At 40.6% G+C, this 24,618-nt stretch overlaps 1 protein-coding gene across 1 annotated transcript in view; it reads right to left on the bottom strand.

Annotated features, from left to right (window-relative positions):
• The window catches only part of LOC132577943 (endothelial PAS domain-containing protein 1-like), a 189,294-nt gene that overhangs the window by 9,615 nt on the left and 155,061 nt on the right, over positions 1–24,618 (bottom strand). The window contains exons 7-11 of the mRNA XM_060247736.1: positions 17,677–17,783; positions 11,381–11,528; positions 4,390–4,601; positions 3,314–3,501; positions 1,044–1,154 (exon numbers count right to left, since the gene is read on the bottom strand). Coding sequence (XP_060103719.1) covers positions 1,044–1,154; positions 3,314–3,501; positions 4,390–4,601; positions 11,381–11,528; positions 17,677–17,783 — 766 coding nt within the window. The remainder of the gene's footprint in view (positions 1–1,043; positions 1,155–3,313; positions 3,502–4,389; positions 4,602–11,380; positions 11,529–17,676; positions 17,784–24,618) is intronic.

The raw sequence follows: 24,618 nt of genomic DNA, 5'->3' as shown, positions 1-24,618 counted from the left end.
GTGGGATGAGATCTGTACCCTGCTGTTGTCTAGTCTTAGTGGGTTCTGTACTCAGGCAACCTAAGTGCGCATGGGAATCTGGCCTTTTGCAGAATTTCTGAATGTGTGTAAGATGTTGTTATCTGCATAAATTGTACGTAGAGGACCTCAATGTATACAGATTGTGGGATACTAGTTTCCTACATGTTTAGGACCTAGGATGCCATTTTTACTGCTAGAATGCATCCATAAGTAATCCAGAATCTCTGCAACGTTGTGCCGGGCAAGGTATGGCATGTGCCTTGCCACTTGGAATGAATCTGTTCAATCCCAAGAAGTTATGTGTAGGTAAACCTTCAATCTGAATGAACAGGTCTCATAAGTAGTTACGGTTCTTCCTACTTCAAGTCCATTCCCTCCCCCCCCATTTTTGGAAACTATTTTGAACTCATGGAGGAATTTTGAGTGGAGGAGCCATTTTGCATTATAATTTGCATAACACAGTTTTCTGGGACTGGATTATATGGGACTACATCTGCATAGACCGGCTTATGATTGTTCCCAAAAAGAAATTCTAGTTTAGTGTTACAAAGAGGTGAAACTCCACCCAAAACATATTTCCATAAAATTGAGGCTACTCTACATGGTTTTCATGTTTTAAACTCAAGTTTGGTGCTTGGCTGAACATAAAACTATCTAAAGTAAGTGCCCAATGGGGATAACAAACATGTCTAGCCTTTTGTTTTGTACATGTGTTGCTCATGTTATACATGCAGGCATTTGTCTCTTTAAATCACTTCTCCAAACCAAGCCAGCTGGCAGCTTGGAGAATGTATTTAAAGTTGCTTTCTTTCCACCTCTCGCCCTTTCACATCTATTTCCTTTCTTCCACATCACTACCTGCAGCTCTCAAATATCTGATATCTATTCTATGTGGTTCTTACATTGAGCTAGTTTGGCCACTCCTACTATATAAGATGCCACAGACCTTAGAAAGAGAGAGACTGTGTGTGTTTGTGTGTTATGTTCTGGTAGTGTCAGAGTTGCCTCACTGCTTTACTGACCTGTGAATTGCATTGATTTTTGGCATCTGTGTCCATGGCAAAAAGTTTCTCAATCATCTCAATCTTCAGGTCTTCATCCAATGAAGTGTAATAGTCTCCAGGGCTACTGGGCTGCAGTAAAAAGAACAGAACAAAACAAAAGAATAGTCTTTCACAAGCATGCAGGATGTCACTAACCTGCCCACCTATAACAAATAAGAATGTATTCTATTGGGGAACTAAAGTTGGCTGTTTCTTTTTTGGTCACAAATGACTACTAAAGGCACGTATGGACAGATGGGCTAGTAAAGATTTCTGTGGGCTTATCAGAAGCAGCAGTTGCATGACAGCATTGTTTCATTTCAAAGAAGAGCAAATTCAGCAGTAGCAGATTCTGTAACAGGAGTATTTCTTAAATAGCTTGATTTGAAAACATAATACTTACTTTCCTCTAATTTATTACTTCTTGAGATATGCTTATATTTTGATATTGTTACCTCTTTGGAAACCTTTGGGACCTTAGTACATTCACATTTAAACCAAAGTTTTCAAAGATAGTCTTTAAGTTCACACCATTAGTCACGCCTGGGTAATAACCGATTGGTCATTCCTCCTAAGGTGTACACTTACTTCTTTCATCCCAGTGTTATCACTGATTAAACAGATCTGGACAAACACTTCCCCACATACACACACACACTTGTTTACCAGTGGCAAAAAAACGGGATGGTGTGTATAAACACTTTTGAGCAGAGACCTCTCTTTTAGACACAATTGTTAGTGTTCTGAAAAAACCATTCATGCAGACTTAGCCTAAACTAAGTCAACAGTCTTTTGCAAGACCAGGGGCTCTTGACTTCCTATCTTGTATCTTAGAGTAAGTGATCATATGATGCCATCTTTAGCATGCAGAGATACAGAGACCCAAGTGGCTCACTAGTATGGAGGAAATGATACATTGGGTGCTGGGATCTTAGCTGATAAACTAAGGACACAGAAAGAAGGCGGAACAAGGGAAGGGGAAAGTAAGCTTTGAGCCATATACCTATTTTTGAATGTTCTACATTGCATTGATAGATGCCCCCATTAACAAAATAAGCAAGAGGATTAAATTGAAATATCTTATTAAAGGAACAAAGAAAGCCTGATTCTCCACCCCCCCCCCTTCACATGGCTTTGTGTATTGACTGCTCTGGAATTACACAGACTAAGTGTAGAGATATGCTTATATTTAAACCAATTCATACTTTCAGTTGTTAGAAGAAAAGCCATGTTAATCTATTACACCAAAAGAGACAAGGACTGTGCCTGACTCTACAGATACTGGGATCAAATATACTCAAGAGCTGCAAACAAACTAAAAGGTTTTTTTGGGTAACTTCAATTTGGTATAAAAATATGGGGTTGGATCCAGAGTAAATTTTTCACAATCTAAAGGGCCACTTCCCACTTTCTGCAGCAGACCCCAGACCTGCCTCTCATGCTGCTCCAGAGGGTCCTTCCAAGAGCACTATTTTGGGGACATGTGTGGGCTGTGCTGGGAGCAGGTGAGGAGGTAGGAACATTCTGTTCCACCAGGGAAGTGTTTTGCATGAGTGGGAAATCTAGTCTCGGTCCAACCCATGAAAGGGATTATTTCCATGGGGATTATTTCCAGGGGTACAACTGTACAATACAAAGACAGCATCTAGAAATACTGCCCTTCATTGTTAAAACTTATGGTATCAAACAGAAAAATGATACTGTATCCATGCATTCCCCTCTTGAGCTTAAAATCTCCTGGAAATATTTTTTGTTAAATAGCACTACATAGTTAAACAACGTAATCTTCCACCAGCTTTAAAGATACTGTAGAAGAATACCACCTTTGTGTGACTAGGGAAGGAAATCTCACCAGATATGTTGCTATGAATATTTGTAAATCATCTTAATAAAATTAGCTTCATTAGTCTAACAGTATGGAGCTGTGTCCTAGTAGGTTAATTAATGCTCCTTGGTCCTCTGGTAATAATATTAGAGACAACCTAGCTTTCCCAGGTCAAAATACCATTCCAGGTCAATACTATCATTGTTCACTTCTCACATCATCACCATCACTGTCCACTATCTAACCAACACAACTTGTTGGTTTTGGTGGAACCACTTACTTCAAAAGACAAAAAAGTTTGTATTGCAGTTCATGTAGGCACTCAGAAAAGTAAAACATGGCCTGATTTCATAACACGCATTTTCACCACAGCCTGGTACAGGAGAAGTAAGAGGCTGACATTAATCTCAAAGGTCTTTCTTACGGTGGAACAACTGCTGTTGCTGCTTGCACTGGGAGTGCTGCTGCCGGGGGCTGCCTGGGGCAGTGTAAATGATGGCACGCTCAGGTTTTCAGCCTGTGGAGGTTGGCTCTTGGCTTCTGGAGGCCATGGCTTGTTTGGGGTCATCACAGTTTTGTTGTAGGTAGAGATATCCTCAAACTTTTGTGTCCCTGAAATTGACATAAGCAAAATCATCTAATCCTTGGGCATTTGTTGATCTCATAGTCCCAGTCAGGCCACAACAAAACATATACAAAGAGAGAAAAATGGGAGGTGGAGAAGTCTTTATGTCATGTGGAAGAGTATAACTAAATCTTGGTTTAGCATAAGTGTTAAGCCATAACCCTGTCCCACTTATCATATGCAGCTTTAAAGTGATCATGATGCAAACGTATTTTATGTCTATGATCCCTAGAGGATGTCTATTGACACTAAGAATGCTGCTGCTACCAAGGGCAACCTGAGGCAATGTAAGTGATGGCTTACTTTCCTCTTTTGCAGCCAAGGGGTATTCCCTGCACTTTATAAGCTTATGTGTCTTATCTAAGTGAATAACAGATGTGACTGGCCCAGTGCCACAGTTGTGAACATCAACTCTTTAGATGTGAAGGATGTTTCTTGTGTATGGAATTTAGGCATCACACACTACTGCACAGATAGGAGATGCTCAATACATTAGATTTGGATTAGCAATCTTTGACTAGCAATGCACATATAATTAATGTTCAAGTGGTCCTACCCCTGAATTAGGGTAGAACATGCGCAAACATTGGTACATATCTGGGATTCTGTTTGGATGTTCATAGATTGGTCAATGTGAGATAAATACACTAAATGGCATAGACAACAAGTGATTCTAAGTGATTGCAAAACCACACCCCCAAGTGCTTCTACATATTAGTTAAAGCACAATGTATTTCAGGCAATAACATCTGCTGGAAGGTCCTCTGTGTTCACCAGTTTCTGGGACATCTAACCAATAATGCCCTGGCAGACTGTTAAGCCCTGAGCAGATTTAAATACTCCCACACCCATAGTGGGCCAAAAACATAACTAACCAAAGTCAAGGGATATGATAGCATCGCCTGGTGTTGGTGCCAACTGGGCCAGTTCCTCTGGTTCTTCTTTCAGCTTGGTGAACAAGAAATCACTCTTATCCATTACTGGGTCACCACTGTCAAACATGCTTGGATTCACTGCCATCATGCGAGGCTTAAACAGTGATTCTGTCTGATCCATGGAGAACACAATATCGTTGTTCTCAATTTCACTAACAAGACAAGACAATTAGACATTTGAGAAAACATTTGTACTTTGTATGATGATGTTAACTAACAGTTAAAAGAGGAAATATTCATTCTGTTGTCTCCAACAACTAATCTTAAATCAGGTGGACAGCTTGCTTTATACAGAAAAATCATCTGTTCATTTGCAGCAAACAGAAATTGCACTGTATCCAACTCATTCTAGGCAGTTTCTGTACGGGATCAATGAAGTGAAAAAGTAAAATCACAACAAAAGAATCACAGTAAATCAATTGGCTTATCTAGGGCAACAGAGAATGAGGTCTCTATAATCATACCATGTTTTATTGGCTGGTGAATTGCCACATGGCCTGAAAGGCTGAGAAAAAGAAATTTACTTTCTTCTGGGATGAGGAACTGACAAGTGGATTTGCCACTCACACCGCTGACAAGCATTAACAAATCTTCACATGCCAAGTTTCTGTTTTAGTCAGAAGTGGATTGCCTTTCTTTTGATTGGAGATGCTAGGGATTGAACCTGGGATCTTCTGCATGTTTAGCAGAAGCTCTGCCACAGAGCCATGGTCCCTCCCCAAGATGCTGAGGGCACAAGATGCTGGTATGCTGCTAAAATACAGCAATTCCTAGTTTTGCCATTGTATGACAGACCCTCAAGCAAACACAAGTGGCTTTGAGTTTCTGCACTGAGCTTGATATAATTTTTGTTTGTGTGTTCTCCTTTCTACTCTCTCTCACCCACATAAATTAGGGGTATGCCAAAAGACTGCTATTTTTTGAGTTTGAATGTACTGAAGCCAAAAAGCATCAGTATTTCCCCCTATTCCGGAATCCCAATATTGTGTGATATTGGGATTTGGGAAATAAATGGGATAGCCAAATTTATTTGACTCCATTATACCCTATAGGGACCATTCCTATAGGTTATAATGGAAAAGTGAGGGGGGTGAACTCATATTGCTTTGAGTTCACTCATGCAACACACAGCTTGCAAAAGCCATTCAAAGAGAAGTTCCCATTAAACGTTTTTTGCAAGCCAAGCCATGTGTGAGTGCACTCAAAATGGTGTGAGTTCCCTGCAGGCTTGGCTGAAGTTCTGCTGGGCAGCTTGCCATCAGAAAGGAGGGAGGAAACATCTCAGATCTCTCCCCTTCCATTCTGCTGGACTTGGGGAGCTGCCACCAGCAGAAAGCAGGGAGCCTGGAAGCTGGGGGAGCAAAACTGGCCTATGAAATGGCTGTCACCCGTTCAAAATTAGCTTCCTAAGAAAGTGGAAAGTGGAAGGCTCGATCCTCTCTGACTTCTCCTAATATTATGTGATCCTATGTTCTGTGTATATGTGTACCTCAAGTTGACTTGTATGCCCACCTGTGGAAACTGGGATTTTTAGAGGCTAATGGAACATTCTTCTTAGGGAAAACTGAACTTCATAATTGACATTTTCAGTGAGTTATCTACCACGAACCCAAGATCTCTCTCTTGGTCAGTCTCTGCCAGTTCACACCCCATCAACTTGTATTTGTAGCTGGGATTCTTGGCCCCAATGTGCATTACTTTGTACTTGGCCACATTGAACCACATCTGCCACGGTGATGTCCACTCACCCAGCCTCAACAGATCCCTTTGGTTCTCCTCTCTGGTTCTCACCACCCTGAACAATCCTCTCTGGTTCTCACCAACCTGGACAATTTAGTGTCATCTGCAAACTTGGCCACTTCACTGCTTACTCCCAACTCCAGATCATTAATGAACAAGTTAAAGAGCATGGGACCCAGTACTGAGCCCTGCAGCACCCCACTGCTTACTGTCCTCCACTGTGGACTGCCCATTTATACTCACTCTCTGCTTCTTATTAATTAGCCAGTTTTTGATCCACAAGAGGACCTGTCCTTTTACTCCATGACTCTCGAGCTTACTAAGGAGCCTTTGATGAGGAACTTCATCAAAAGCTTTCTGGAAGTCAAGGTAAACAACATCTATTGGGTCCCCTTTGTCCACATGTTTGTTCACTCCCTCAAAGAACTGTAACAGGTTATTGAGGCAAGATCTTCCCTTACAGAACCCATGCTGAGTCTTCCTCAATAACTTGTGTTCATCAATGTGCCTACTCATTCTGTCCTTGATAATGGTTTCTACCAGCTATCCTGGTATTGAAGTCAGACTGACTGGCCTGTAATCTCCCGGATCTCCTCTGGAACCTTTTTAAAAGATGGGGGTGACATTTGCTACCTTCCAGTCCTCAGGAAAAGAGGCAGATTTCAATGAAAGATTACATATTTTTGTCAGGAAATCCACAAGTTCAGCTGTGAGTTCTTTCAGAACTCTTGGATGCATGCCATCCGGACCTGGTGACTTATTAGTTTTTAGTTTGTCAATCAGTTGTAGGACCTCCTCTCTTATCACCTGAATTTGACTCACCCCTTCTAAAATTAGTGGTTCTGGAGCAGGCAAACACTTCTCATCTTCCACAGTGAAGAATGAGGCAAAAAATGCATTCAGTTTCTCAGCCATTTCCCTATCCTCCTTCAGTAATCCTTTTACCTCTTGGTCATAAGGGTCCCACTGCCTCCCTGGCTGGTTTCCTGCTTTTAATATATTTGAAATTTTTATTGTTGATCTTTATGTTTTTTGCAATATGTTCCTCAAAGTCGCTTTTTGCCTGCCTCATCATAGTCTTGCATTTGATTTGCCACAGCCTGTGTTCCCTTTTATTAATCTCACTTGGACTAGCTTTCCACCGCTTAAAGGAGTCCTTCTTACCTTTTACAGCTTCCATTACTTTATTTGTTAACCATGCAGGCCTTTTCTTATACCTGTTTGTGCCTTTCCTAACTTGTGATATATATTTTATCTGAGCTTCTAGGACTGTAGTTTTAAATAGCCTCCAAGCTTCCCCAAGGGTTTTGACTGTATTTACCTTTCCTTTCAGTTTCCTCTTCACATGCCTCCTCATCTCAAAGAATTTACCCCTTTTAAAGTTAAACGTGGTTGTGCTGGTCTTACAAATGGTGAAATCAATAACGTTATGGTCACTGCTCCCAAGCGGTGCGATCACTTTTACACCTCTCATCAAGTCTTGGGCATTACTTAGGACCAAATCTAGGATCGCCCCACCCCTGGTAGGTTCTGTGACCATCTGCTCCATAGCACAGTCATTGAGAGCATCTAGAAACTCAATCTCTTTCTCTTGACCTGAACGCATATTGACCCAATCAATCTGCGGGTAGTTAAAATCACCTATTACAACACAGTTTTTACGTTTAGCCACTATCTTTAATCCTTCCATCATATTATAATCATCCTCTATCTTTTGATTTGGTGGTGATAACAAATTCCCATAGCTAAATTTCCTTTTGGGCCCTCTATTTCGACCCAAAGCATTTCTAGAAGGGAATCTAATTCTTTGACCTCAGTCTTACTGCACTATATACCCTCTCTGACATATAGAGCCACCCCACCTCCAACCCTTCCCTCCCTATCCTTCCGATATAACTTATATCCAGGAATCACCATGTCCCACTGATTCTCCTCATTCCACCAAGTTTCTGAAATTTCCACAATGTCCATGTTTTCCCTCAACACTAAACATTCCAACTCACCAATTTTACTTTGAACACTTCTAGCTTTTTTATACAAACATCTATAATTTCCTAGGCAAGTTAGGTCCGCAACGTTCCTCCTGCTGCCTCGAGACGTTGGCAGACAGTCCATACTGTTTGTCACCATCTCAGTGGACAACTCTGATCTATTACCCGGTAGAAAAGTAACAGCTAACCCTTCATCTCTTTGAGATGAGTCCTCCCGAACCAGAGACATTTCATCTCCTGTCGGCTTTCCCCCAAGATTTAGTTTAAAAAATGCTCTGCCACCTTTTTGATTTTAAGCGCCAGCAGCTTGCTTCCATCTGGGGACAAGTGGAGACCGTCTTTTTTGTACAGCTCCCGCTTGTTCCAGAAAGCATCCCAGTGCCTAACAAACTTAAACCCTTCCTCCGCACACCGTCTCATCCACACATTGAGATTTCTAATTTGTGCCTGTCTCTCCAGCCCTGCACGTCAAACAGGTAGCACTTCTGAGAAGGCTACCTTGGAGGTCCTGGCCTTAAGTCTCCTGCCTAGCAGCCTAAATTTTTCCTCCAGGACCTCACGACTGCATTTCCCCACATCGTTGGTGCCAACATGCACAATGACCACTGGCTCCTCCCCAGCACTGTCTATCAGCTTATCTACAACATGTGTAATGTTCACTACCTTCACACCAGGCAGGCAAGTCACCATATGGTCAATACATGGTTTTGCCACCCAGCTGTCTACTTGCCTAAGGATCGAATCACCAACTACCAAGACCCCCCCTCTCTCCCTGACCAGGGATGGTTCCTTGGCACAAAAGGATACCCGCTCACCAACTGAAGAAGAGGTCCCTTCTGAGGGCGCATTCCCCTTATCTTCAGCATGGTGCCCTGTTCCCTCTCGACCCTCATGCTCCCTGGCAGCAACGGGGCTGCCACGTTCAGAGTAGGGCTCATCTAATACGTCCCCGAGAGTCTTCTCCCAGTGCCTAACTGACTGCCTCTGCTTCTCTAGGTCAGTCACCTCGGCCTCAAGGGTACGAACTCGTTCCCTGAGGACCAGGAGCTCCTTGCATCGAGCACACACCCAAGACTTCTGTCCTGTGGGCAGATAGTCATACATGTGCAAAACACTGGAAAGCCCCCATCCCCCTGCTGGCATTCTACCTTCAGGATAGCTTTTTAAAAATATACAGTTCCCTTTTAAATCCTGTTTGTTTATGTGGCTTTCCTTCTGGAGGGTCTACTTACCTTATTGGGAACACAAGGAAAAAAGGGATCTGGGTTCCTTGTCCTTACACAGCCCCCAGGCTAAGAGCCACAAGCCCTTTACCTGTCACCCTTCGGCTCACACCAAAGGCTCGCACCTCTAGCAAGGTGCAGCTTAATAATGCAAAGAGGGTGGGGCCTCAGTCTGTCCCAGGAACACAGCCACTCTTTATCAATCAGCAACAATCACCTTCAGCCCACTCAAACCAAACAAACATCCATTTCCCAGCAACCACAAACTCAGAATTTTCAGCAATCACACAGTCACACATACTCAGAAATTCTCAGCAACTCCCCCAGCTGTTTAAAAAGCCAGACCTCACCCTTATAGTACTTCTTAACTGCTCTCTCTCAGAGTTCTCTGAAATGTGCTCAGCCGCTGGCAAGGCTCAGCTTAATAATACAAAGAGGGTGGGGCCTCAGTCTGCCTCAGGAACACAGCCACTCCTAATCAATCAGCAACAATCACCTTCAGCCCACTCAAACCAAACAAACATCCATTTCCCAGCAACCACAAACTCAGAATTTTCAGCAATCACACAGTCACACATACTCAGAAATTCTCAGCAACTCCCCCATCTGTTTAGAAAGCCAGACCTCACCCTTATAGTACTTCTTATCTGCTCTCTCTCAGAGCTCTCTGAAATGTGGTAGATAACTCACTGAAAATGTCAAGACAGTGTGCGATTGCAATAAAAAAGGCCAACGCCATGCTAGGAATTATTAGGAAGGGAATTGAAAACAAATCAGCCAGTATCATAATGCCCCTGTATAAATCGATGGTGCGGTCTCATTTGGAATACTGTGTACAATTTTCGTCACCGCACCTCAAAAAGGATATTATAGCATTGGAAAAAGTGCAGAAAAGGGCAACTAGAATGATTAAAGGTTTGGAACACTTTCCCTATGAAGAAAGGTTAAAAAGCTTGGGGCTCTTTAGGTTGGAGAAATGTCGACTGCGGGGTGACATGATAGAGGTTTACAAGATTATGCATGGGATGGAGAAAGTAGAGAAAGAAGTACTTTTCTCCCTTTCTCACAATACAAGAACTCATGGGCATTCAATGAAATTGCTGAGCAGTCAGGTTAAAACGGATAAAAGGAAGTAATTCTTCACCCAAAGGGTGATTAACATGTGGAATTAGGGGAGGGACGGTGGCTCAGTGGTAGAGCATCTGCTTGGGAAGCAGAAGGTCCCAGGTTCAATCCCCGGCATCTCCAAAAAAGGGTCCAGGCAAATAGGTGTGAAAAACCTCAGCTTGAGACCCTGGAGAGCCGCTGCCAGTCTGAGAAGACAATACTGACTTTGATGGACCAAGGGTCTGATTCAGTATAAGGCAGCTTCATATGTTCATATGTTCAGGGGGTGGTGGTGGCGGCTACAAGCATAGCCAGCTTTAAGAGGGGATTGGATAAAAATATGGAGCAGAGGTCCATCAGTGGCTATTAGCCACAGTATATATATATGTGTGTGTGTGTGTGTGTATGTGTGTGTGTGTGTGTATATATATATGTGTGTGTGTGTGTGTGTGTATATATATAAATATATATATATATACACACACACACACATATTGGCCACTGTGTGACACAGAGTGTTGGACTGGATGGGCCATTGGCCTCATCCAACATGGCTTCTTTTATGTTCTTAATAACTGATACTTAGAAAACTTAAAAGTATATTTAGTCACAGGGTATCCTTTCCATTGGTTTGCCAACTCACAGCACTGCTCTGGGGTCAAGACTAGTTGCTGAGATGCCTCAGAGGTTTGTTCTTACACACTTGGAGGAAGAACAAGTACACATTTCCTTAAGGAGGCCTGCTATCCTACGTTTTAAAGAACAGGCACTCTGGGCTTCCAAAAAGAAGCTGGATAGCCAGGAAACGGAAACCTGGAATCCTTCAAGGCAAAATGTTGAGGCAATCCAAATTCTTTCCAGTTGACCTACCTCAGAACATAGTTGACACAGATGATGCACTGAGGCTGCAAGTTGCGTGTGTTGTAGATAACTGTTCCTTGGGTCTCCAGCCAGACATAACCACCATGTTTGGCAAGCATGCGATACTGTCCAGTGATCACTTGGCCTTTGGCACACACTAAAGGGAAAAACACACATAGCAGTGATTTCATAAAACCTTTAGGTAAAATAAGGTATGTTTTTTTTTTTTAAAGAGATGGATACAAATAACATTCACTGGTGGGAGTGCCAGCGTCTTCCTGATAAGAAAGTCTTGTTGCACAGATTTGGACTAAGCTGCAATCCCAGGCTCTGAGTCCTTTTTGGGATCATCTGCACCCAGTAGGCAGTGGACTGCACCATTGCCCAGGAACCATCTCCTTTTGAATGGTGCCAGAGTCCTACTCTGTGGCTGAGTGGGCCTAGTGGGTGTTCTAGGATGAAGAAATAATCTGTGTCTTGTATATGTGCATTTGTTTAGCATTTGTCTTTTTTTCCTTTTACCCTTCCCCCCTCACTTGCTGAAGTTTCACATTAAAAATCATCTTGCTCTTAATTCACTTTAGAAGATTGCCTTTTGCTTACCAGATTACTTGTGCAGGAGAGAAAAATCAAAAGGTTTTGTCTGAAGATCATTTTGGCAAATGGGTTCTGCTGTGTCTGTGAAACATTATTAAATTGGCTTCCTAATAATCAACTTGTCAATAAAGAGTCCTAATGAGAGTTGTCTGTTACATTACCAAAACAGCTTTAACGCTTTCATCTTTTTAAAAAGTAAATTACATTATGTTCTTTTACCACAAACAGTGGTTGTACTCTTCCTTTGAAGTCTTATGGGTAGGGGGATGGGTGGGTGTCGAGTGGGAAACGGTTTCTGTGTACGGTCTGGAGGCACAACATGCTGCAGATAACCTAGGGAAGTCCCTAGTACACAATATCAGAACTCAGAATTACCCAATTAAGTCAACTGCAAATAGATTCAAGAATGTCGGAAGGAAGTATTTCTTTTATGCAACATAATTACCTAATGGAATTCGCACCACCCCCAAATGGGGTGATGGACATTAGCTTAGGTGGCTTTTAATACAAATTAGACAGCTTCATGGAAGACACATCTATTGGCTATAACAGCTAAAAACAGAACCTCAACAATTGTCTCAGAGGCATCTCACAACACTATTGGGAACAGAAAGCTAGAGGAGACAGGCTTGGCCTGACCCATCAGGGCTACACTTATGCTCAGGGCTTTTTCTGAGCAGGAACGCACAGGAACTCAGTTCTGGCTGGCTTGGCATCAGGTGTGTGGCCTAATATGCAAATGAGTTCCCGCTGGGCTTCTTGTGGAAAAAAAGCCATGTGTGGAATCACGGTGACATCAGGGGTGTGGCCTAATATGCAAATGAGTTCCTGCTGGGCTTTTTCCTACAAAAAAGTCCTGCTGATGCTCATTTATAAGCCACTTTTTGTCCTATATGGACTTACCAAGTAGCATACAATGCAGCTGTGTATTTATGCTATATATTGATGGAGTAGGAGGCTGCCTGAGGTTTCATTCCCCTTATTTCATTCCCATTGTGTTAGATGGCTGATGAGCTTGTAGGAAAATCCTGTTCTAATTGGTCTGGAAGCACTGGATGTAGCAGCAGCCCTGCCTCCTTCTGCTGTGCTTCTCTGAAATTTTGTGCATGCAGATGGAAGGAAGAATTCTACTAGCTTCTATGCCATACCAATTTAGGGTTGTCAGGTCCCCTTTAGCCACCAGCAGGGGATGGGAGAGGTAGGGATGCCAGATCCAGATTGGAAAAGTTCTGGAGATTTGAGGATGGAGTCTTGGGAGGACAGGGACCTAAGTAGGGTATAATGCCATAGAGTCCACCCTCCAAAGCACCCCTTTTCTCCAGGGGAACTGATCTCCGATTTTGACTGGGTATCCCCAGGTCCCACCTGGAGGCTGGCATCCCTACAAGTGTTCATCATTTTTAAAAAAACCCTAAAATATATTAGATATTTAATTACATCCATTGCTTTTTAGTTCTCAGTGCTCCCCCCTCACAATGCTAACATTTTAAATACTTTAAAACTGCAGTACAGTATATAGATAAAGAAGTTAATAAGGACTTCCAATTGTCTGTCTTTGAGATGAATGGCAAAATTCAGTGGGAACAGGAACAGATCCAAACTTGGAATTATTACAGAATATTAATTATAGAATATAATTAAGTGCCTAGAATAATTTTAAAGAACATCATCAGTACACATCATGTAATGACAAAGACTTCATCTCACTCACTCATCTTCCATAGGTGGTAAGGAGCGGTGCATGCCAAATCTGCCAAATTAAATCCTATTCTTGCATTTGATGACTGCCAATTAAATTCTCTCAAACTGTATAGAATTTTTATATGAAGCCAAGAACACAGACAATGCTGAGTTTATTCCACCATAACATGGTTACTGCATCTGAAGACATTACAATGTTTAAAAAATGGCAGCAAACTGTAGCTTAGTAGTAAAACTAGAGAAAGAAGTGTTTAAAAAAAAAACATTTTAGGCATTTCCCTAATCTTTCATTTATTTCTTCTTGATTGCAGATACTTCTTTAACTTAAAAAAAAAACAGCTGTAAAAATTACCATCTAGAATTGATGGAAATGGCTTTAAGAAATTATAATTATAATGTTTGGTGTATTTAATTTAGTATTTGCATTTTGACTGTTTTATGTTTTGTATTTTATATACTCATTCATGGACGCACCATACAAGCCTTGTACAAACCCCTGTATCTCTCTGCCTTGATTTCCCACAGATAGTGATCATAAAGTTGTTGGGGAAAATTCCAGAGATACTAAATAATGGTGCCAAAGCTGCAGTCTTATGCACATGTACTTTGAGAAGACCAAAACTAAATGGGTCTTCCTTCATTTTAAAGTGTGCCACCAAACTGGCTTGTCTCATTGCAATCATAACTTTGCTTGTAAAGTTCCTTGTCTTTCCTTTATTCAAGACAAATAAGGTCAATTTCTCCCTACAATAGCAAGGCAGCCAATACATATAAAAAAGCCCCATCCAATATAAAAAAGAGTCAACACATTCTTGATTTCCATAAAGCACGGACCAATGAAAATCATCATTAATGAAAACCATGGTAGGCCCCTTTGGGGAGGAATTTCTGTAGTTTTGGGGGCAATACTGAAAAGTCACTAATTACATATAGATGGTACTCACAGGAAGATCTTTCAAATTATCTTTGTGGATAGATGGGCACACAAGAAGAAAGGGTCTTCCTTCCTCAATCGCTAATTACAGATGTTTTTCCACTATCATCCACTATGGCCTCCCAACCCTTGCCTCTTTACAATTTTCCTATCCTGGCAAAAACAAATATGAAGTCCAATCTTCTTCATTCTATTTTAGGTTTTAATTATTTTGGAAGCAGGGACCTCTCTTATTTTGACCTATGTAACTCTCTTTATTGCCTGCTTAATAGTAATAAAACCTGAATCCTACAAATAGGATTACGTAAAGGCAGGTGTATATACCTTTGGACACTTATTTACTTTGATTAAAATAATGACAATTTAAATACTGAATTATGTTTATTTTGGCATATATCTAAACATAGAATTTGTCAGTACAACTCATTTCTTTGAGTTGTCAGTGGTTCTCAACCAGTGGTATGCATACTACTTCACACAAGTAGTCTAGTCATATTATTACAATGGCTAAGAAATTCCTCTCCCTAAGCCCCTTGTTCACTTGAAAATGTGACATGCCATTATCTCCTGCCAAAACTACCCACTATCCATCTGCGATCCTTTGGCATTCTAGCACTAACAGTGGCCACCCTGTGTTCCTCCTAATCCCTCACTCCTTCTGCCCACTAGTAAATGTTTTTGATATGCTGCTTCCTACCAACCCTATTTACCTGCCAGGGATTATTTATTAAGCCATCACAATAAATTTACTTCCAACACTATTGCTACAATTTTTAATGTCATTAAAACTTTCTATAAATAATAAATGTAACAACGGGTTGTCTGTAAAAAATGTTTTTCTTTCTATCATGGTGGGGCCCATGATAGAGTGATTGGTGGGACATAAAATATGACTGGCTGAGAACCAGTGATCAGGAGACACTGAGGTACATCATTAAAGAACATAAGCCTGCTTCTTAAATTAGTGTATCATAAGGATTCTTTCTTGAAATTTATTGCCTTTGGAGTAGAAAGTGTATGTAAAAGCAGGTGTTTGCTGTGTGAAGTATCTTCACATTCAGAGAGGATGTCTCTAAGGTCCAGATTAAATATTTGCTCTATCAGTGAGTCATTTCTACATAAGTCCTAGGACAATGTATTATAGGAATTGAAGAGAAACTAAAATCTTCATGTCAAATGTCTGACTTGAAAAATGCTTTTGGAAATACTGGCATCTAATTCATACATTGATGTTTCCTACAGCACGTTTTCCTGGGATCCTCTCACAAGATTGAGCTGATGGGGACAGGAGAAGAATATGTGTTATCTGAACTTAACTGAAGCAAACTTTATGAGCATGTAATCTCTCAAACTTTCTCATATTATCGCACAAGTCTGATTATATTTTGAATTGGATAGGACTGGAGAAGCTGAGGTGTGGAAGTGAAGAAGAGATTCTTACTGACTGAGGCTCAGTCAAGAAGTTTGGCATAAAGAGATGTTGGAAGTTACTTGGACAAAGGAAAATGAGCTACCAGAATACAAACTGTAAAGGTTTTAAGAACTAAAAGCTGGTACTTGCAAATGGCTATGCCAGTCCTATTGTGTTCCTGGAGCAAAATTGCAGTTTGTGAATAGTAAATAAATCCTGCATTTCACAGTGACTCCCAAGACTACCTAACAACCTCTGCTTTCGTTCATGTGGATGCAGCCAGAGTTTACCCATGGAGGTTCATGTATCATTTATTCCCTGATAAGGGAAAGATTAAAACAAATGATCAATACAAAGTTAATTTAGAATCCCTTTGTCCAAAAATGCCATACAGTCAATTTTCTCAAATATACCAGGTGGATTTTTTATCCAATTTAATACTTAGTGTTAATTTTTCCCTTGTCCAACTAGCTAAACTCTAGATAAAGTTATGGCAGAAGAAATAATTGCCATGAATAAGGTCAAGGGCTCCCCTTCATGAAGGCATTCTACAGAGTGACAACACATAACCATAAAATGATTAGACTATTTTTAGACAATGTGCACCATGTTACAGTGACAAACAATAGAAAAGGAACTAAAAGGGCAAGCAGAAGGAAGGGAGAAGCAGGAATAAAAATAATCCAGGGTCTGTTTTGAAATTTTCCCATACTATTTGGTCTCAGCTTGTGATCATTGTATGTGAATCTTTTAAAATAATTTTGTTAAGATGACTTAATTTTATTAAGATGACTTATTGTTGTACTGAAAACTACTAATGCTATGGCAGGTAGGCAATTACAGGATCCATAAAGCATGGCAGGCTTTGGCCAATCATTTGGCCCTGGGCCAAATGATTTTAACATGGCTTCGCAAAATGTTAGTGCTTCTTAAGGGGACCCATCGCAGTAAGTTCTGGGGTTGCTAGAATCTTTTAGGGGCTGCACTAATTCCCAGGGCTACATCCCTTTCCAAGGTCTTGAGCCCATATTCTCAAGAACATATGGCTCAAAGATCCAACAGACTGTGAAATCACTCTCAATTCTGTCCTCCAGTCATGCTTTCCTAGCACCATTTCCCATTATTCATTTATATTGATTATTACTTAGAGAGACAGGGAGAAAAGGAAGAATGTGGGCCAATGGAGAATAAGGATTAAGTGGATAAACCAAACCCATGTGAAAAACCAGATACAGCCTTTTGGAATACCCAATAATGATAATTTCTTATTCACTGATGGCTACCAAAATAGGATTGTTTTTAAAAAGGATTTGTGACAATTGTTTCAGCAACTGGATAAAAGTGTTTTGCTTCTTAAGTCTCATTTCACAGAAACAAGTTGTATAAGACCATTTGAAACTGTGGCTGCATGGTGGCTGACCCATACAAGTCATCCATGTGCAGTACACTGCCCTCTGTCATAATTATCTCTCAGTGCCACTAAGAAAGTTCTGTGGCTGGGCCAGTCTGTACCATTTGCCATGACAATGCAGCTTACCTCCATGCCATAATTTCATTTTGTAAAGTGGCCTTGATAATAAAATCAATGATTCACATTGCTTAGGGGATAAGTGCTCAACTCATGTTCCTGCCCAAGAAATCAAGCTTTAACTTGTAACTTACAATTCTGATGACTTTTGGTCATATTCTCAGAATCCAATGCATGATAGAATTCATATGCAGAACGGCCCAGCAGCTCCTCAGGATGGTATCCAACCAATTCAGTTATTCTGGATGCAAGAACATATTTGCATTACATGTCTGAACACATGGCTTTTGTTTTTCTTTCAACAGCATACCTGCTTAACTAAAGGAAAAAGCTTGATCTTACATGAAAAAATACTGTTGGATATTCCTTGCAAACCTAACATATGGAATTCAGCATCCTGTCCATTTCCACATGCTTTTCAAAAATTTGGCTAAATAAACTTCAGTATTCAGAATGAGTTCCAAGCATGCATGGTTAGGACTACAATACTTGTTAATGAACCAATACTTGCTAATGAATCAAGTCTTAAGATCCCAGCAGAAGAGAGGGCTTAAATTTTATAAATATAAGTTGATGGGGTGTGAACTGGAAGAGACTGACCAAGAAAGAGATCTTGGAGTCACTGAAAATGTTGAGACAGTGTGCGACTGCAATAAAAAAGGCTAATGCTATGCTGGGAATTGTTAGGAAGGGAATTAAAAACAAATCAGCCAGTATCATAATGCCCCTGTATAAATCAATGGTGTGGCCTCATTTGGAGTACTGTGTGCAATTCTGGTCACCGCACCTCAAAAAGGATATTATAGCATTGGAAAAAGTCCAGAAAAGGGCAATTAGAATGATTACAGGGTTGGAACACTTTCCCTATGAAGAAAGGTTAAAACGCTTGGTGCTCTTTCGCTTGGAGAAACTCTTTAGCTTGGACTCAGGGGTGGCATGATAGAAGTTTACAAGATTATGCATGGGATAGAGAAGGTAGAGAAAGAAGTACTTTTCTCCCTTTCTCACAATACGAGAACTTGTGGGCATTGGATAAAATTGCTAAGTAGTCAGGTTAGAATGGATAAAAGGAAGTGCTTCTTCACCCAAAGGGTGATCAACACGTGCAATTCACTGCAACAGGAGGTAGCGGTGGCTACAAGCATAGCCAGCTTCAAGAGGGGATTGGATAAACATATGGAACAGAGGTTCATCAGTGGTTATTAGCTACAGCGTATTGTTGGAACTCTCTGTCTGGGGCAAGGGATGCTCTGTATTCTTGGTGCTTGGGAGGGATAACAGTGTGAGGACTTCTAGTGTCCTGGCCCCACTGATGGACCTCCTGATGGCACCTGGGCTTTTTGGCCACTGTGTGACACAGAGTGTTGGACTGGATGGGCCATTGGCCTGATCCAACATGGCTTCTCTTGCGTTCTTATGTTCATAAATCATTAGGGCACAACAGATTAAAACCAGTTATTAGTTCTGCTTTCTCACTGGCTTGATACAAGCATAAGATCCCCAATCTCTTAACCATGGTTAAAGGAAACAGGACGTGAACAGGATTGACATCTCGGAGGGGCTGTGGCTCAATGGTAGAGCATCTGCTTGGCATGCACAATGTCCCAGGTTCAATCCCAGATAGTAGGTGATGTGAAAGACCTCTCTGTGAGACCCTGAAGAGTTGCTGTCAGTCTGAGTAGGTAATATTGACCTTGAAGAAACAATAGTCTGATTCAATATAGGGGTTTTTCATGTCCATTCACCCTTCTCTCTCATGTGAATTCCTCTTTCCCCTTTTCAGACTACCCAAGGTTCAGTGAAAAACAGGCATTAATTTTTATGCTAATCACAGTTAGTTTTAACCAAGTGTTTGCATTCCTGGTTCAAACTGAATTGAAGCTATTCTATAGTTACCATTAAAATTGATGCAGACATAGTACTGAACCATGGTTATCTCATGATTACAAGAAAGACGAATATAAAGTATTTAAAGTATAAAACATTTAAAGTATAAATAAAGAGGGAGAAATTCAAGAATAAGAGGAAAAAAGCAAACACACTGATCCACAGCCTGCTCCCAATCTCCTAGCCATAGTTAAGAGATCAGGAAATATTAAATCTGACTGGACTGCTGACTACCATCAGCTTTTAACTTTGACTCAACATGCAAGACCCACCTGACTGAACCGCAAAAGAAGCAAGGGGAAAAAACCTTGATAAACTATTCATACTCTCTTTGGCCTTTCATAATTTCTACACTTGTAACTCTCTAAACTGGCATCTACAGCTAGGAATTAGCTCACTGCTTTTGGTATTTCCATTATTAAAGCAAAATACTAAAGACACACATGCAAGGCAAGATATTAAAATTGTTTGTTGGGCTCCTCCCCATAAGAGTCAGCTGCTCTACTTATGCAATAATGTTTAATATAAACCCCATGCAAATTTTCCCAGAGAAACTGTTTTTCACATCACCAGGGAACAAATCAAAGACTAGATTACAAATAAATGGAACTGTAAAGATTTAACCTCAAACATCTTAATTGTTTACAGGGGACTCTATTAAGTGTCCTATATACACTGCATCAAAAGGGCTGCTGTATTTAGTCTTTCCTCTTCTTGGCAGCTTTGCAGAATGAACATTACATTTTATATAGTTCTATCATATCTAGTAGCCATTTACGTCACATCATCTATCTAACAAACTTAGATGGCATCTTTCAAACCCCCTGTGTAATAAAAAGGCAACCTCCCCCCACCAATGTCTGAACTGCATCACTCCCAGCTGACATAAACCTTACAAAGCCAGGAAATACAACCTGAGAACAAACACACAGCCTCCTCTGCCTGCAAGCACGTATTTGCCATTATCATTCGTGACAGTTAATGCTGTATTCTCACAAGGCTCTTCGTTTCATGCGCTTTTAACAACACTGACTAGACTGTTAGTACTCTGACAAAAAGGGGAACATTTTATAGAAGAACAGGGAAGAGGCTATTCACATATTATAGTTCCCAGATGTGCCTGCATCTACCAATTGTAATGTGTGATTAATTTCTTAGTGTACAATATCAGACCTAATTTAACTGCACATGAACGGTCAAGTTATTTGTGGCAGATGTAGTGCATTTTAAGATTGTTTCTTATGGCTAAACATTTTAAGAATTGAAGTTTTTTGTGATTAATCGCAGTTATTTTGTGAGCTGTCTTGACAAGGTCTCTGAAGAGGTGGCACAGAAAAAGGTTTGAATAAAATACACACATTATGTCAGGAGAGTCGAACACATTTGTCATAAGGGCCAAATCTGACAAAAATGAGACCTTGTCGGGCTGGGCCATGTATGTACCTATTTAAGATTAGGTAGCAGAGATATAAACTTTATAAAGAACACAGATAAACACAATTAAATATTTTTAAAAAACCTTAAAATAAAACATGCTTAAAACATTAGCACTCATTGGTCTTAAAGTTGCTTTCTTTGTATTTCTCCCATGGAATCCAGGGAACAGGGCAAAGGAAACTCTGGCTCTTTCCCTCCTTCCCCAGGGGACCAGAAGGGGGAGGAGCCTCAGCCAATGGAGAAAACAGAGGCTTTGCTCTGTAGCTCCTGTGCGATTGAGCAAGCCTTGCAAGGCAAGCTGTAATTCAGAAGGAAGCAAGATGGAGGGAGAAGGAAGCAGATAAGAGCCAGTTGCTCAAGGGCCTGGTAGGAGCTATTCAGGGGCGTAATTTGGCCTCCGGGCTGCATGTTTGACACCCCTGCATTAAATAATACCAGCTGTCCTGCAAAATAATTATGCATGTCACCTGAAGCATAAGGGGGAAACTGCTCCTCTAGTCTCCCCAATGCTCTCTTTCATTTCTGTCATTGCATATGGAACACAATGACTTCATGTGTGCCATGCGGTCGAGGCGCACATTTGCAAAAAGGAAAGCCAGTTTTGAGCACAATTGTTTTAAGTTTCTGAATCAATGAAACTTTTTGGCATGGCCAACCACCACTTAGCTTTCCCAGATTTGACAATGCATGTGTGATTTCAGTCTGGCTTTGTTTTAAGATGTGCAAACAAACTTGAAGCATCTTCAGAAGCAATAGCCATTAGCCAGCACACTAGTAAAGGTGCATGTTAAAAAGTTATACGTCAATCCATCCAACTGGGGTTATGGCGTTTCCAGTGATGGAGTCAGTTGCAATCCAGCAGTAAACTGCTATGTGGGAATGGAACCTCAATACAGGAAAAATGCATTAATTTAAATGAAGAGCCATAAGGCTTTTCAGTAGGAAATCCCAGACAGAATTTCCAGCTGTTTCTTTCTGCAGTTAGAAAACAACATTATGTGCCAGTGTCCATATTAATCCCATGCACTTTGATTTCTTAAATTTCTCTTGACCAATGTGACTAACTTCCTCACCACAATGCCAACCTCTTAAAGTTCCCAATTACCTCTTACAGTGCAACTGCCTTGTGAAAAGGTCATGTTCAGCTGGAACAGATGTAATGTTGGTCTTTATGTCCTCTTGTGTAGAGGAGGCAGTGTCTCATTGCTTCTTTCACTGAGAACTAAGAGATTTGTCCAGTACACTGCAAATAGCTGTTCAGGTACTAAATGTCAGGGAGTTGTTTTTATGCTTTTAAAGAACAGGTAACACAGAAAACAGGGAAATTCTAAACCTGACCTATACAAGATTGAAATATTATCTAGGAATGGATTAACATTTTTAAAAAGCTACTTTTAAAACTGGATACACCACATATATGCCTTTGTTAGCTTATCAGTTAATCTTTGAGCAGAACTACCGCTTTCGGCATTAACTTTTCAATTTAATGCACAGTCCTGTTTTAATTTTTAAATGAATCATACAAGGTTCATTTCTTGTCTAACCCCTGGTATAACGGGATGTACTGAACAAGTTTGATTTCCAGCTTTTTGAAATACACTGCAGAAGTGGCTTAACGTAGGCACATCTTATTTGTTTAAGAACATGTGGTGCATCCTTTGTCAGAATCCTGGTTTTTCAAAACCTTAATGCACGTAGACTGCAGGCGTGGAAATTGCATTAGCTAAGTCCATGTGGCATTGAGCACCAGATGTGAAGCTAAGTGGCCTGCCAGGGTCATATCACACACTTTGTTCAGCTCCCTTTCAAGTGGCAGATGTTTTGAGAATAGATAAGGGATTCAGCAAAGACACCAGAAATTATATATTTAATTCCGATGTTTGTATCACTGTGCAGGAGGTTGTACATCCAGGAAGTTCTCTGTTGGATTTGGTTTTCTGGTTGTAGACATGAGACTGCTGCCAAAAATGGCAGCTTTGAAGAAAGCTGTCCCCATTCAACATACAGGGAAATTATATGTCCCCCTTGATGTCATTATTGTGTACATTATCCCATGACACATCACTGACTGTTGCTGTTGCTGTGGGTGGAGAAATGCACAATGCAATTTTATCAGGATACATGTAAGTTTCATTATAAGTTGTGGAAGATAGTTTGACAAAGGGTTGTTGGTTTTCAGTGGCAGTCATGTGTTTATCGTAATGTGTAACACATCAGCCCAGGAAAATGCACTATGCTTCTATTAATGTAATACCATATTCTGAATTGTTTAATGTGTCATGTTTAATACTTATGCTTTGTTCAGATGACAGTTCCATTTCAAATTTTTATAATTCCTAGTTCTATTACATTGCTTGGTAGATATGATCCTATTGACTGTGCTTTGAGTCTCAATGAGAAATGCAGACTATAAATAATGTAAATATGTTTTCTTTTAAATTTAACCTTTATTGTGTTTCATAATCTCTGAGATTTTCGAAAGTTCTCTGGGTTTTGGTATAATTACAAATATTGTGAGTGAATCTCCTTCTGGGCCTCATGGATGACCTACAGTCATTCTGTATAGATATTATGGAGCATGCACCACACTTTGCACCTTTATATATATTCCTTATGCTAAGGTTACCTTTACCATATTTTCTCTACAAGGGGAATTGATTTCAGAGCAGTCACACTATTTACCTCCTTGCAAATCTTCAGCAATCGTATCCTGTCTCTAAGCTTGAAGCAACAGTCACATATTTAATTTTTATCAAAGATTTCAGGTTTTCACGGCTGGTAACATCATTAGGGATTGTAGAATCTTTCGGGCTCAAGTGCCATGTTCTACTGGAGAAAGTTTTTCTTCCAGACATTTCGTTCTCGGCTGCGGAGAGAACTCAATGCACAGCAGCCAAGAAGGTCAGAGCGCCTGCTCCGGCTGCAATGCCACTGAGGATGTTCTCCGCAGCCGAGAACGAAACGTCTGGAAGAAAAACTTTCTCCAGTAGAACACGGCACTTGAGCCCGAAAGATTCTACAATCCCTAATATTTAATTTTTGTTTAAAATATCTGTAGCTCATTCCCTCCCCCCTTCAAGGGGTCCAATCAGGTCACAAAATATTCCAGAGGTATAAATCAACCAATTAAAACATTTAACAGTAACAAGCATGCTGACAGTTAATAGTTGTACTGCATTTAAAAAAAAATCCTCAAAAACGGTAGGATGGAACAATCAGAGCCTGCTCAGAAATCTGGATCTGGGTACCTGGTCTCTGCCAAAGATCTAAATAGCAATTTGGGAGGGGGGGGGGGGAAGAGAGATGCAATTTGGAATGGAAAATACTAGAAGGGGAACTTAACCATTTCCTGCCTCCTGATTTTCCCTGTGCAATCCCCTCTCTGTAGCTAGTTTTCTATCATTTCCAGCAAGCATAATTCTGGCTGGGAAAAAGAAACTTTGGGAGGGAACTGCAATAGAAAGGCAGCTGAGAGTGAAAGAGTGAAGCACTGTTTTCTGCTCCTTCTCTTTTTTGAGTTGTGCCCCTCTTCACTGCTTGGTACATGTCTGGTCCTTACTAGTCTGAAAGCAGGAAAAGATACTTTAACCTTTACTGATTACTCAACCTTAGAACAGCACATTTTAAAAACAGATTTCATTTCCCACTTAAGTTAAATGCCTAGTTCAGGGGTTTCGAACACATTTGTTATTTTTATTTATTTATTTTTATTTTAGTATATTTCTATTCTGCTCATTCCCCATAGGGCTCAG

This window comes from Heteronotia binoei, chromosome 1 (assembly GCF_032191835.1).
Source record: "Heteronotia binoei isolate CCM8104 ecotype False Entrance Well chromosome 1, APGP_CSIRO_Hbin_v1, whole genome shotgun sequence".
NCBI lineage: Eukaryota > Metazoa > Chordata > Lepidosauria > Squamata > Gekkonidae > Heteronotia > Heteronotia binoei.
This window is presented reverse-complemented; position numbering and strand designations above follow the sequence as displayed.